General features: G+C 39.1%; 1 protein-coding gene and 2 long non-coding RNA genes across 3 annotated transcripts; 2 read left to right on the top strand and 1 right to left on the bottom strand.

Moving 5' to 3' along the window:
* The first annotated feature begins 2 nt into the window (after positions 1–2).
* On the top strand, positions 3–8,210 carry LOC147520146 (protein FAR1-RELATED SEQUENCE 5-like). The gene is made up of 2 exons (XM_086594245.1): positions 3–462; positions 7,489–8,210. Exons 1-2 carry the CDS (start codon positions 3–5, stop codon positions 8,208–8,210), a joined length of 1,182 nt encoding a protein of 393 aa, XP_086450371.1.
* Positions 8,211–8,798: 588 nt separating this feature from the next.
* Positions 8,799–9,776, top strand: LOC147520145 (uncharacterized). Its single transcript, XR_015214382.1, has 3 exons — positions 8,799–8,953; positions 9,064–9,141; positions 9,685–9,776. It is a non-coding gene; the product is annotated as an uncharacterized LOC147520145 (long non-coding RNA).
* Positions 9,777–10,563: 787 nt separating this feature from the next.
* On the bottom strand, positions 10,564–12,058 carry LOC147520144 (uncharacterized). The gene is made up of 2 exons (XR_015214381.1): positions 11,797–12,058; positions 10,564–11,382 (listed from the first exon to the last, which is right to left on the bottom strand). It is a non-coding gene; the product is annotated as an uncharacterized LOC147520144 (long non-coding RNA).
* Between the last annotated feature and the right edge of the window lie 2,994 nt (positions 12,059–15,052).

Raw genomic sequence — 15,052 nt, 5'->3', positions numbered from 1 at the left:
ATATGGGATTTACTAAGAAAGACTTGAGTAATTATTTGAGTACAAAACGCCAAAGGGACCTTGCCAATAGCAATGCACAAGTTGTGCTTGATCATCTTCAACAACAACAAATGGATAATCCTGCTTTTTGTTATTCGATACAAATTGACTTAGAAGGGCGTATGGCAAATTTATTTTGGACAGATGCTAAGTCGATGATGGATTACTATTATTTTGGAGATGTTATTTGTTTTGATCCTACGTATGGAATAAATAAGTTTGATATGCCATTTGCTCCTATTGTTGGAATAAATCATCATTTCCAAACAATATTACTTGGTGGTGCCTTGCTTTATTCTGAGACAGAAGAGTCTTTTATGTGGGTGAAAAAATTGATGGCATCAATGGATGGAAAACAGCCAAAAGTTATCATCACTGATCAAGATTCAGCCATTGGAGGGGCTATTGAGAAAGTTTTACCTGGTACTCATCATAGATATTGTTTGTAGCATATAAGTAGAAACGCAAGGAAACATTTGGCTCATGAGTTTGTCTCAAAAGAAAATCTGTTTAGGGATTTCTGCAAGTGTTTATATGGTTACGAGACTGTTTCGACCCCCACCTACGTGGCAAACGTCCATTAGTAGATGTCTCCACTTTATTCATTTAATCAATAGGGCTAAAGCCCAATTCGCAATATCATGGATCAATGTACATGCCCATTAACTCATGTGTCTAAGGCTGAACTTTAGCCACATGGCTTGCCATTAATGTACATTGATTTATGTCAAGATTCATTTCTTATCAAAGAGATAACTATTAGTTGAGAGTTATATTCAATCACAATTACTTAAGCTACAAGAATACTTGAGCTACAAGGAGTCTCTACTCTACCTCTATAAATACCAAACTATTTTTCATAAGAAACTACGTGGAAACTTGATCCCTAGAGAATAGATCTTAGGTACGTAGGCAGCCATTATTTGGTTCAGTTTTATCTCCCCCAACATCAAATTCCTCTGTTTTTTAGTGCGTTCATCACCATTGCTCTCGTTGTGTTGAAGCAGGTTACTGCCGAAACATAATTGGCGCCGTCTGTGGGGAATTTAGAATTCATTATCACGTGAAACAATCAAGATGGTAAGCACAAGAAGCAGACCAAATAGTCGACAAATTCCTCCTGCTAATAGGACTTGCAACCCTCGAAATTCAAATCGGCCAATGCAAGAACCGTTGAACAATCAAGTTGCTCCTAGTGGTAGGATTAATTCTCAACATCCAACTGTAGCAGTGCAACCGCCACCGCCTCCGCCTCCGCCACCGCCACCGCAAAAGGCAGTACAACCGCCGGCACCAACCCTAACAGTCTTGCAACAAGAAAACCGACAAGTCAGTAATCCTCCATGCGGTCCGCTGTCTATCCATGTCGATCCTTTAGTTGACATGGATATGGACGTGGACATTACTCTCACACCAACTAATGGAAAATGTGATAGTAGCAGCCAATTCACCCCTAATACGGTTGAGCGTGAGTTACGACAAGTCAAAAATTTAAATAGAAACTTGAGAAGGAAGCTGGCAAAGAGGCAAAGGCGATTGGGACGATCTTTGCAAATTCAACAACATCGAGCACCAATGGCGGACGCAGCCATTCTAGTGTATGGGACCGTCTTGAAGATCCACTTCATTGTCCTCAACAACGTGTTATTTCTCAAACACAATCAACCAGTGCACACTCTAAGAGTAATGACCCTATTACCCGTACTTATGGGGAGAATCGGATTGGTAGGGATGACTACTACCCTAGACATGTCCGATCTCAAATGGAAGATTTACCTCTGAGAAGCAATTTCAGGGAAGACCGCCATCCGAGATATGCTGACATGACTGGGAAGGCGGGCATCCCAGACAAGAGCAACAAAACATGGAGAAGTGGTATAATTATACCGACCACCCGGCCAAGACAGGCTGGTTACAAGGATAGACAAAGACAATCACCGGTCGGAGCTGATCGTGCGTACCGCCAAAGATCTCTAACTCCAATAAGAGATAATGGAAGATATCCTTCTCCACATGGGCACGACCGGGGGCGTCCAGTTGTTCGAGCCAATACTTTAACTCTAACAGAACAACAGTTGAAAGAGTTGATTGCAAAAGAACTTAACGATAGAAAGTCAAGGGATGTAAGAATGAAAAACTTGACAGTCAATGATGGCGTACTTGATAAGTTTTCGCTCAACATTCAAGAAGCTTACCACCATCCCGACTTCAAACAAACCGATTTTGAACTTTATGATGAGTTGGAAGGAGATCCTGGCTTGCATGTTCTATCGTTCAAAAATAAGTTGGTGTTATGGGGTGGAGATGATCCGCTCATGTGTAAGCTCTTTCCATCAACTCTAAAGGGAGAAGCATTACGCTGGTTTAGTTAGTTGCCTTCAAGATCAATTCACCAATTCAATGAACTAGAAAATCAGTTTGTTAATCGTTTTCGGCCCCAATTCCAAGAGCCCAAGGATGTCGACTCACTTCTGAACATCAAGCAAATACGTGACGAAAAGTTACGTACTTTTGTTACTAGGTTAGGAAGGCAAGATATAAGGAAAACCTTCATCGATGGACCCGACGGCGGGGAAGACCGACCTCGCAGATTTGAGGAAAATCGTCATCCTAGACAGGTCTGACCAGGCAGGGAAAGAAGGCGTCACGGAAGATAGTATAAGGAAAACCTTCATCCCAGACTGGACCGACCTGACAGGGAAGGCCGACCTCGCAGATTTGAGGAAAATCGTCATCCTAGACAGGTCCGACCAGATAGGGAAAGAAGGTGTCACGGAAGAAAGTATAAGAGAAACCTTCATCCTAGACTGGACCGACCTGACAGGGAAGGCCGACCTCGCAGATTTGAGAAAAACTGCCATCCCAGACAGGTCCGACCAGGCAGGGAGAGAAGGTGTCACAGAAACAACTAGAGGGAAGACCACAATCCCAGACAAACTACCGACCTAGATAGGCTGGTTACACGCAAAGAAAAAGACAATCTCCAGTCGGACTTGAACGAATAATCTATGGAAGACATTCTGCTGCCAATAACGTACTGGGGGCGACGAAGACCAACATGAAAACTCAATTCCTAATCCCATTGACCTATGGATTGTTTACTCAGATGGCTCCCATAGTAAATCTGGGTCTGGAATTGGATGCATTTTTTGTTAAACCCGGCGGAGAAAAGATTGGGAAATCTGTGCGACTTGGCTTCGCCGCTTCAAATAACGAAGCCGAGTATGAGGCTGCCATTTGTGCCTTGAGAACAGCTTTGACACTGGGGGCGCGAAAGGTCTAGTTATACACGGATTCTTGCCTTGTTGCCAATCAGTTTGATACATAGTCTTGCTCGACAATTTGATTGCATCTCTATCACTCAAAGACCCCGAAATGACTTACGTCATGCCGATTCATTGGCTTATCTTTCCGCTGCCGTTAAAGCGAATGGTCAAGACACATTACTTTTGCAGTCATCTTTTCGTCAGTCTAAGTTTGAACGTTTTTACGCTCGCTTAATTCGTTATTCTCATTACGAAAAAATTTGACGAAGTTACGACATTTAGCTTTGTCAGTTTAAGTTTGAATACTTTTACGCTTGCTTAGTTCATTACTATCATTACGAAAAAATCTGACGAAGTTACCACATTTAACTTTGTCAGTCTAAGTTTGAACGCTTTTACGCTCGCTTAGTTAATTACTATCATTACGAAAAAATCTGACGAAGTTACCATATTTAGCTTTGTCAGTCTAAGTGTGAACGCTTTTTACGCTCGCTTAGTCATTACTATCGCTACGACAAAATCTGACGAAGTTACTACGTTTAACTTCGCCAGTCTAAGTTTGAACGCTTTTACCCTCGCTTAGTCCATTACTATTGTTCCGACAAAATCTGACGAGGTTACCACGTTTAGCTTCGTCAGCCTAAGTTTGAACGCTTTTATGCTTACTTAGCCTAATTTTGCAAAGTTAAGTACGCATTGGGGGCGTCTCGTTCTATTTCATTTCAACTGCATAAATCTACAACATTGTCAGTTTTCCGCAGGTATGTTATCTGACACAACAACAATATTCAATAACAAACCCATCTTTATTTTTATTTTTCATCAAACGAAGTTTTAGCTCTATGGTATTACATTCACATTAATTACCTAATCAATTGTCTCTCACAATTGTCTTACGGTTGTTCGATTAAATCTTCATTTTCTTCTTCGAATCTGAATTAAACCCGCTTTAGCGTTTCAGTTAACTATTTTCATGAGTCATTATTTTTTCCAAGGCATTGTGCGCTCTTTTCTCAACGAGTTAAAGCCGAAACTTCTTTAATTCATCTATTTACATTAATTGGCGCCTTTACGTGCTAAACTTTTCTCCGTCAATTCTTTATGAATATAATTTGCTCGTAATACCGCCGTTTCTCCGTGCGGCGAGAATTCGCATTACGTCACCTTTCTTCGCGAAAACTTTCACCAGCTTCATTATTTTTTATATAAGGCATTAAGTCGAACTTTCTGAACGAAAAATTTTCCGAGTTAAACTTTTCGTCAACTTCATTATTTTTTCTAAGGCTTTGTGCCGATCTTTTTCTGAAAAATTTTCGGCGAAAATTTTCACAAAGCTTTCATCATTATTTTTCTAAGGCATTGTGCCGATCTTTCTACGAAAAATTTTCTGAGCGAAAATTTTCGTCAACTTTATTATTTTTTCTAAGGCATTGTGCCGACCTTTCTACGAAAAAATTTCCGAGCGAAAATTTTCGTCAACTTCATTATTTTTTCTAAGGCATTGTGCCGATCTTTTTATGAAAAATTTTCCGAGCGAAAATTTTCGTCAACTTCATTATTTTTTTTAAGGTGTTGTGCCGACCTTTCTACGAAAAATTTTCCGAGCGAAAATTTTCGTCAACTTCATTATTTTTTCTAAGGCATTGTGCCGATCTTTCGAAAAATTTTCCGGCGAAAATTTTTCGTCGCCTTCATTATTTTTCTAAGGCATTGTGCCGATCTTTTCTGAAAAATTTTCCGGCGAAAATTTTTCGCCCGTCGTTATTTTTTCTAAGGCATTTTGCAGATCTTTCTCACGATAAATTTTTCGAGCGAAAATTTTTCGGGTCATTATTTTTTTATTTTTTTTATTTTTTCTAAGGCATTAAGCCGAACTTTCGGCGAAACTTTTCGAGGCTCAGACAACCGTCGTTTCTCCGATGCAAAAAAATTCGCGATTACGTTAACTTTCTGTCTAAAACTTTATTCAACTTCTTTATTATTATTATTATTTTTATTTTCTTCTACGGCATTGCGGCGCGGTCACCCTGAGCAAAACCTTTCTTCAGCTTCTTTATTTTTTTCTAAGGCATTGAAATCTTTCCGCTCGATATTTTTCGTCAATATCTTTTGCTCGTAATTCTGCCGTTTCTACCTGCGACGACAAAATTAAACTTTTCGTCAGTCTTTTAGACTTAACCAAAATTTTAAGATAACTGATAAAAAAATACTAACATACCTGTTTTATGCTGTCACAACACTTTGCCACCGCTTTTTTCATATTCTCCGGACTTTTCTCTGTCTTCTTCGACATTCTCCGTCTTCTTCGGCAGCCCAAATTCAATTTTGATCGAAACCCAACAATTTGAACTTAATATCCTAACAAATCCAATTTGAAACTGATCAATCTTGACCTAGATTATGTAGGTCAATCTTTAGTTGCATATCCAATTTGAAATTACCAACATCTCGTAATAAAGAGAAATTCCAAGAGACTTCATTGTAAAACCACGCTCTGCTTCATCTGACAAGGAAAAGAGAACATGATAATGCCATGAATCGGTTTAACAGCAAACACGATAATGCTTCATCTACCCGCTTCGTTGAAACCAACGAAGGCACGTTACGGACTTTTGTTTTCGTGTTTATCGGTACTAGATCGTGACTTCTTTTTTCTCGTTTCTTCTCTAAGATTTGTGCTAGGCCTGGACTTCTCTCTGACTGTTTTTCGATTGAGTTTATTTTGTTATTAGTTCCCATCACACGTTTCCAACTCTTAATATATTATCTCCGTCTCTTTTTCAAATCTTTGGTGTTCAATTCCGTCACGTATCACGAGCACAGTGTGCACAGTTTTGTTTGACAAGGAATTTGTCTTTATGTGGATCCAATCGGTCCTCATGCCATGTGAATATAATCTCTTTTTGTCATATTATGAATCTAATGCGAACCCAACCATCATTATCTCTTTTTGTCATCATGTGACCCCAACTATTTTTGTCACTCGTGTGAATCTAATGTGACCCCGGTTTCCCCATACTGGCCCGACCTAGTTACCCAATTTTGACAATCTTTGAAAACTAGAGACTCGACCCTCTTTTACTCCGCTCACCAACTAATGGGTTTGCCAGTATAGCCCCATCACTATTTTGAATAGATTTTATCTTTTTGCATATTTCTATTAATGCTAAAGTTGATATATCCTGATTAAAAATTGGTTTTCTTTATCAATTTTTTGTCACCTATTTTAATTCTCGCTTCACTATCTATCAATTACTTACATTGCATCCTCTTATAAATTAATTTAAAATTATTTAATACACAATATTTACGTTTTTTTTTCGACATTCCATTTTCATATCGTTTGCATTCATACGACACTTTGATTATACATTCCGCTCACTTTTTTCTTATTGTATTATTCTCTTCTTTGCCATAAGAACTCCGTTCACTTGTCAAAGAGGGGGCGGTGTTTCGACCCCCACCTACGTGGCAAACGTCCATTAGTAGAGGTCTCCACTTTATTCATTTAATCAATAGGGCTAAAGCCCAATTCGCAATATCATGGATCAATGTACAGACCCATTAACTCATGTGTCTAAGGTTGAACCTTAGCCATATGGCTTGCCACTAATGTACATTGATTTATGTCCAGATTCATTTCTTATCAAAGAGATAACTATCAGTTGAGAGTTATATTCAATCACAATTACTTAAGCTACAAGAATACTTGAGCTACAAGGAGTCTCTACTCTACCTCTATAAATACCAAACTATTTTTCATAAGGAACTACGTGGAAACTTGATCCCTAGAGAATAGATCTTGGGTACGTAGGCAGCCATTATTTGGTTCAGTTTTATCTCTCCCAACATCAAATTCCTCTGTTTTTTAGTGTGTTCGTCACCATTGCTCTCGTTGTGTTGAAGCAGGTTACTGCCGAAACAGAGACTATTGCAGAGTTTGAACATAATTGGGAGGTAATGCTTGAAAAGTACAACCTAAAACAGAATAAGTGGCTAGAAAATTTATTTGGACAGCGAGAAAAGTGGGCATCAGCTTACAGACGTGACCTATTTTTAGTAGGTATATCATTTCTTGTATCTGTCTTTTGTTTTGTTTTTTTTTTCTTGTGCTGGTTATCTCAATGGTTTAGTTACACTTTGCTTTGAATAATTTCTTTATGGGCTAATTATAAATTTGTAGGTATGTACACGACCCAACAGAGTGAAAGCATCAACTCTTACTTTGATAAATACCTGACAAAAGGTATGACACTTTCTAAGTTTGTTAAGCAATATGAATTAGCTGTCTTGGATAGGTGGGAGGAAGAAAACAAGGAAGATTATGTCACCATTTATGCAAGGCCAGTTTTAAGACTTAATGTTAAAATTGAGAAGGAGGCAGCTGAAGTTTATACAAGAAGTATCTTTTGTAAGTTTCAAGAGCAATTATATCAAGGTCTTTCTTACCGCCATAGGAAAGTTGAGGAGCATGGAACAGAATGTGTCTACAAAGTGTGGATGGAAGGACACGATCAGGTAGCGCGCACCGTCCTGTTTGAGCCTTCTATAATGGGTGCAAAGTGTAGCTGCCAATTGTATGAATTTGCAGGTTATTTGTGTAGACGACATATCTTGAAGATTTTTTTGGTTGAAGATGTTCAAACACTCCCAAAACAACATATACTCAAAAGATGGACAAGAGAAGCAAAATCTGGTTCGGTGGTGTTTGGAAATGAAGAAATTCAAGTGAGTCATCAAGAAAGTAAAACAAGTAAATATTGCAAACTTTGCAAATTGGGAGTCAATATTGCGTGTAAGGCTTCACCGTATGATGAAGTATACGAAGTGGCAATGAAAGGTTTACACAATACCTTACGAGATGTTAAAGCTGCACTTAGGAATATATCATTACGTTCGGAATAGCAGAATGAAGAAACTGAAAAGGAGCAAAATAATCAAACAAGAATCCCAGTTGCCTATATTCAAAAGCCATTACTTGATCCACCTTTTGTGAAGCCCAAAGGTCGACCCAAGGATTTTACATCGTTTCTTGATAAGGGAAAAAATGGGATGAAGAAAGGCAGTAAGAAAAACACTAAACAAAGCCAAAAAAAAAAAAAAAAAAACTCGAGGAAAGGAAATCTCAGATTGGGGCTGGGGCTACCGAAAGAGATTCAAATTTCCACACCTTCAATCAGGTAACTAAAATTGTGTTCAACTTTATTTAGTAGCATTAGCTATTGTTTTGATTCAACAATATTCTTCTGGATTTCGTAGGAGCTTAGGATGGATATTGAGCAACAATCTCGATACAGTCATGACTTCATGCTCCCCTCTTTTAATCAGGTTAGTGTTATAATTGTTTTTTTTTTTGTCGGTGGTTGTTGTTGCATTTGTACATGTTATTATATTGAAATTTGTTTGTTGTTGTCAGGAGTATTTTGGGACTGGTACTCGTAGTTTTCTGCTTAGTCATCAACCTTTCCATTTGAGTCAAGTACCATACAACCTTCTCACTTAAATAGATAAAACAGTTAAGTATTGACATAATAGCTAGATACATAAATGGTTCCATGGTGACTATATAGGAGTCCTTCCTGGTCGGAAATAATTTTGAGATACAGCATGATGCGACATCCACTAGAGGAATTCACCAACTTGAACAGGTATTTGAAGTTCTAAATTCGTTTGTTATCAATAAACCTTTGCATGTGGCAAAGTTTTTAATACAAACATATATGTAACTATTTTTTATTTATTTTTTGTTATTATACAGGGGACTTTTGAACATTTTTTCTTGAGGTCTTAACAACCTCATGGAATTGCAAGCATTGATCTCAATAATATGTTGCAGGTGATTATATTAGTATTCTACAATAAAACTTGTTCAAAGTATAAGTCTACTTACACCATTTTTTTTTCGTCTTTCAGGATTAATTGTTGTGACTTTGTAATTAGCATTCACTTGACTTAAAACCAGAAGAATCAAATTTTTTTGTTTGGTATGTGTTTTTTTTTTTCTATTACCGCAATTAAGGGTGGAATTCGAGCCGAGCGGCTCGAGCTCGCTCGTTTAACTATATGACCCGAGCTCGAGCTCAAATTAAAGCTCGTGCAACAAATGAGCTTGATGAAGCTCGGCTCGTTTAGCTCAAATAGCATATTTGTAGTGTAAAATAACCGAGCCACTCGGACTTAGCTTGAGCTCGCTCGTTTAACTATATGAGCCGAGCTCGAGCTCAATTTAAAGCTTGTGTAATTAACGAGCCGAGTTTGAGCATGGTAGAGCTTGAGCATGGTAAAGCTCGGCTCGTTTAGCTCGAATTCCACCCTTAACCGCAATAGCTAGTGTAATCTGGTGTATCTATGACATTAATTCTATTATTTTCATGTGTAGGTGCGCTTTGTAAACGGCGGAAATGGCTTGGAATTTTGGCGAAAAAGACAGCCGACTTCGTCTTGGATCAAAATATAACATTTTGTTCATAGGGTTTTTTTTGTAAATAGCTGGAAAGGGCTAACTACACTCATGACAATTTTTGTTTCATAGTTGATGTTGTTTGAGTATAATTTTTGTGAATAATGTGTGCTAAAAATGAGTCAGTTCCCCACACCAACTCCAATTCCAACAGCGTCAGTTCTAGTTGCAGAGAGGGAATTCTCTGGACTTGCAATATCAAACTTTCCACTGACTACGTTAGATATATCATTTCAATCCTGCCTCACCGATAAAAAAAAATCCTGCCTCAACTGAAAAAAGAGAGCCAATATAACTTCAAAGAATCCGAAGGAAGGAGCTGAATACATTGGAATTGTCTACATCATTGCATCAGTAATGAGTAATGAATGAATTCCAGTGCAGTAAATGAGTGTCCCATGTAACATAACCATTAAAGCACATGGCTATGGACGATGGCATATATATGCAAGATATCTTCAACAATTATTTTTCTAGTCTAACTAACCATGCAAAGGCAGAGAGTTTGTGAAAAAGAAACCCTCCAGAAGAAGAAATGAAGATCGTCCTACAAGACTGCTCATTTTTCCTTCATTATACTACAATGTTAATGTTTCCAACATTTCTCTAAGAAGTCAGAACTTAAGCCCAACAGAAAGCCACCATATTACATGTACCGTCCATTTCAACCACACTGCACGTACTATCCATTTCACACCCCCCCTAAACTCCTATACTCCTTGTGCTGAAATTGAATGTTTTAAGTATATATCCGAAGATAATGGATGAAAGTGGAAATCAGACTCTATAAGGACAAGGAACTAAAAACAGCGTATTCACATTAGAATTCAGAAACCATTAAGTGAAAATATAATCCCAAAGATCATTAAGTGAAACCATTAGTTGTGAACTGTTACAAAGATCAGAAATAGATAACAGACAGAAATAGCTCAACTTCTTTCTACTAGTCATATACAAAGATGAGACAGAACTCAGCTTGCATAAGTATCCTTAACTTTGACAAAACTTGTAGTCAAAACTCTGACATAATTTCTTTCCCACACCGGAAGCATGTTGCAAAAGGCCCTTCTTTCCCACACCGGAACTTCATCTGAACAGGACGCCATTGAACCTTCAAACAAGTAAAAGATAGAGAGCAAGCTGAAAATAGCAGCAACACCACTCCATTGATCTGAAAATGCTCCTAACTCATTGTGCTAGAAAGCTTCACCATTTTAAAGGGTCGAGAAATCCCATGAATCACAAACTCCTCCGACGACAGAATATCCAGTGCAGTAATCTGAACTCCATTGATACCAAGTACCCCCTTAGCATTATACTCCATTGATAGACAGGCATAGAAACAAGTTCTCTGTACACATATCTTTCAGGCAATATATGCAACCTCACTAGTCTCTCCAACATCCGCGAATGCGACTGAGGACATACTAAACCCTCCAGAGTTCTCTCTTACATCGGAGCCCATACTCTCCAACAAGCTTCAGTTCTGCATCCAAACACTCCTTCTCATATGGACGGCGGGGCTTCTTAAAGGTCTTCCCATCTGAAACCGAAGAAAAGCCAGTGGCCTTTGCAGTATGCACAAGTATTCTAGTAGTTTTTTGTCCTTTCTTCTTCCTATATAAGAAGAAACACATACATTGTCACTACATATTAAAATTTAATTCTGCTTGGGTAAAAAAAAATAACAAGGACTACTTACATGCAATAACTACAATTACAGATGTATTTACATTTAGGACATTTCCATTCATTCAACAACACCACTTCTTCTACTTCCTCTCCATATCTTTAAGGCAGAATGTAAATAAATCGAAACAAATCTCGCAACAAGGAAATGAAAAAAAAAATGCAGTTGGAATCAAACCTATTCAAGAGGCATTGTTGGCAATATTTGATACAACAAGACTTCTTATTATTTCTCTGGTTCTTATAGTTAGCCAACAAACGGGATGTTCTTTGTCGACACTACATCGACCAATCAACCAATTAGATCAAATTAACAAACGAAACCTCAACAAATCAATTTACCTGGTGACACGTCTTTGAGAGTCCAAAGACTTGATCTTTATCGCATTTGACTCGTTTTGAAGACGGGGAACAACGAATGGGAGATGGGTTTCGCTTGGTGTCAACTTAGCTGGGTTTGATTTTGGGGTGGAAATTTTGGGTTTCATTTTTGGGTTATTTCAATTTTCTATTTCTTACATGTTATTTTTGGGTTTGAAATTTGAGAGAGAAACGAGAAGAGAAAATTGTTTATTTATTTATTTTTTTTTTATTTTTTTTATTTATTTTTTTTAAGTGGAAATTTTATCGATTCGATCTTGATTAATTTTATTAAATAATTGTGACAAGGCACAACAAACAATTTGTATGAAGTCCTTTCTACGAATAAGAAATCCTATTATTCTAAAAACAAACTCGTTAGAACCAAATTTGTCATAACATTATCGTCCATAACTTTCTCAAGTCTCTTCGTAGAAGCTCAACACACCGTTGTTCCAAGAAACCAAAAGTGTTTAAACTAAACGGAATGAAACAATCTTTGGTTAGCCGTGCAAGCTTCCTCATGCTTCTCCATCTTCCCCTGTCCGCTCTCTTAGTTGCTCCCCACCTCAAAGACTCCATTCCCAAGCCCTACCAACGGAGAGGCTCCAGTTACATCAACGATGCATGTGTCCCCTCGGACCAACCAGATATCAATATATCCCAGTCGTCGTGTGGATCTTCCCTCATTCGGATCGGTGAGAAAATTCACACGGGGAGCCTCCTTCTTCACTTGTACCCCAGCCTCCAAAATGCATCACATAAAAATATCTCGACATGATCATGTCGGTATTTGAAACCCGGAAAATATCTACAAAGCAGGCCGCATGGTCTCCAAAGGCATCTAGTCTACTTTTTGCAAAGCGGGGCATAGACCACCATCGAGTACAAAGGAATCATGAGGCGGTATCGAAGAATAGAACGATACTCCATCGACGACATATCTTTGGGCCCAAGTCCCTCCATCTAATAGCAAGTAGGAAGTCCTTTTGCGTGTTTCGTCGCGCAAGCATCCAATGATCGCTTTTCATGAAAGCGAGATAACACAAACTCCCTCTCAAGACCAACAACAATCTTACTATAGAACGCTTCCGCCAAAACTTTTTGTGGTTTTGAGGGGACGGTAGCATTCCGACCATAGAACCGGAGGTCAAAATCGGGTAGACAAAGACTCGCCAGACCGCTAGCAACATCAAGAATCTCATCCAAAGGCACTCGCCCACAACTCCTAAGAATGTGGTTCTGAAGCTCAGACGTCTGACAACGGGAGGCCACAAAAGCAAAAGTAGAGACATCAGTGGCACAATAAATACCTAACCCACCTAGACGTAATGGGAGTGTCGATAAACGCCACTGCAAATCACCGAAGTTTGGACCATCACAAACCACAATACCCTGGAGAACACTGCGGAGATGCCGATCAAACGTCTTAGTCGCCTCTAAAAGGGATGGTGGACAAGTAATAATCGCAAATACCAACTTAGAGAGCCCAAAGACAAGCACGCGTAAAAAGCTAACTCACTGTAGATTGTCTAATGTAGCTAAACGGTCCATCAAAGTCACAACCTTTTCAACACGCTTGCAAGCAAGGCCCCTGACAAAAGATGGATCAGTGCTGACTGCACCTCCAAGCAACCTGACTCCTGTTGAGGGCCGGGACAAATCGAAGGAAAGAGACCGAGGGGTGGAGCGGCGTGGATCCAATGATGGCCAAAATAGCTCAGTTTTAGCCACATTAAGAACCAGCCCATAAGAAGGTCCTTCTTCCTGAATCATACTCAAAGCTGTCGCCACCTGTTTTGTATCTCCAATCAAAGTCCCATCATCTAGATACCAAGCATGTAGCAACAACTCGATTAACCGGATTGGATCCGCGGAGAATCGGGGGATGCAACACCCGTCAAAAATAGAAGGGGACCCAAAGGGTCGCCTTGCTGGACCCTAGTAGCAGACCAAATGTAGCTATCCCCCATATATAACCTCGCAGGTTGACAATACAAGTACTCAACCCAAGGGGAAATAGCTGACTTCGATAAAATTCGAATCGCAGTTTCTTGTTATTTCATTTATTTTTATTTTGTGCCACGTCATTCGAATCCCACCAATGAGCATTGACTTCGTAACTATTTTTGGTGCTGGGCCATCTGTTATAGTCGTCGTCCCCCCTACATATTAAGCATTCTTGTAAACCAAGTAACTGCCGACCCCATATAGTATAGAGTCTAGACTTTGCTAGAATGAACAATCTAGAATTAATCACTAAAGACTTTCGAAATTGCAAATTAGCTATTTCAATAGATAGTTGTCGTCAAAGATCCAGTAAATGTGGCTAAATCAAAAGCCTTCTTTTTGGACTATGCGGATCTTGGTCAGTATGTATGAGTGAATTTGTGGTGGCACCTGTAAATGTCTAAATTTATCCTAAATGATTATTAGGGCAATACACGAAGTTAAGACTTAGCTCTTAAGTTAGGACGAGGAAAAAGGGATGGTTTTGGTTGTTGTTAATAACTGCTCTTCATGAGGAAGAAAGTGTCTATGTATCCAGTCTACGTATTGGAAGTGGCAGTGAAGGTTGAGTTAATAACTTAAATTAGGAGCAATAATCAGACTGGAATTAAGCCACACGTAGTTCTTGAGGGGTGGCTTTTATAGGTATTGAAAGTGTACATCGGATGTGACACGTGCATTGATGAGTACAGATGTGCGGTTGAGATGAGGGGCATGTGGGTAGCAGCCATAAGTGTTTAGGCTTGTCTGAGCTGGCATAGGGTATAATGATAGTGAATACTCTGTAATGATGGTAAATGACTGTAATAGTTCATGTATTACGGTAGGAAAGAGGCTTAAGGATAATTGTAGTAATGATGACAGTGGTAGGCAGGGGCGACTCTAAGGGTAGCCGAGAGAGGCGGGTAGTTGGGGCCAAATGTTTTGCTCATAATTAGGGCCCCGAATTCAATGACAATTATTACTACATATTTTATGTTTTCTCACTGCCGACTAAGAAAACCACTAATTTGCTCACAAGACAGAAAGCGTACTGCACAAAGGCACTTTCTTCTTCTCCAACATATCAATTCAGTTCATTTTAATCAACTCTCTATATAGGTTTTTTGTTAGATCTCAAAAGTAGGGGGCCTCACATTAAGTGCTTGGCTAGGGCCCTTATGAACTCAGGGCTGCCCCTAGTAGCAGGTGATGATGTCACGAGGTGGAGCCTAGTGATGAGTCGCTG

The sequence above is a fragment of the Coptis chinensis genome, chromosome 2 (genome assembly GCF_015680905.1).
Source record: "Coptis chinensis isolate HL-2020 chromosome 2, ASM1568090v1, whole genome shotgun sequence".
Taxonomy (NCBI): Eukaryota; Viridiplantae; Streptophyta; class Magnoliopsida; order Ranunculales; family Ranunculaceae; genus Coptis; species Coptis chinensis.
This window is presented reverse-complemented; position numbering and strand designations above follow the sequence as displayed.

Excerpts from the sequence above, each read along its gene's own strand:
- LOC147520146 (XM_086594245.1), top strand. The coding sequence starts at position 3 with ATGGGATTTACTAAGAAAGACTTGAGTAATTATTTGAGTACAAAACGC. Across the intron at positions 463-7,488 it reads TATTGAGAAAGTTTTACCTG|GTATGTACACGACCCAACAG; the intron begins GTACTCATCATA and ends ATAAATTTGTAG.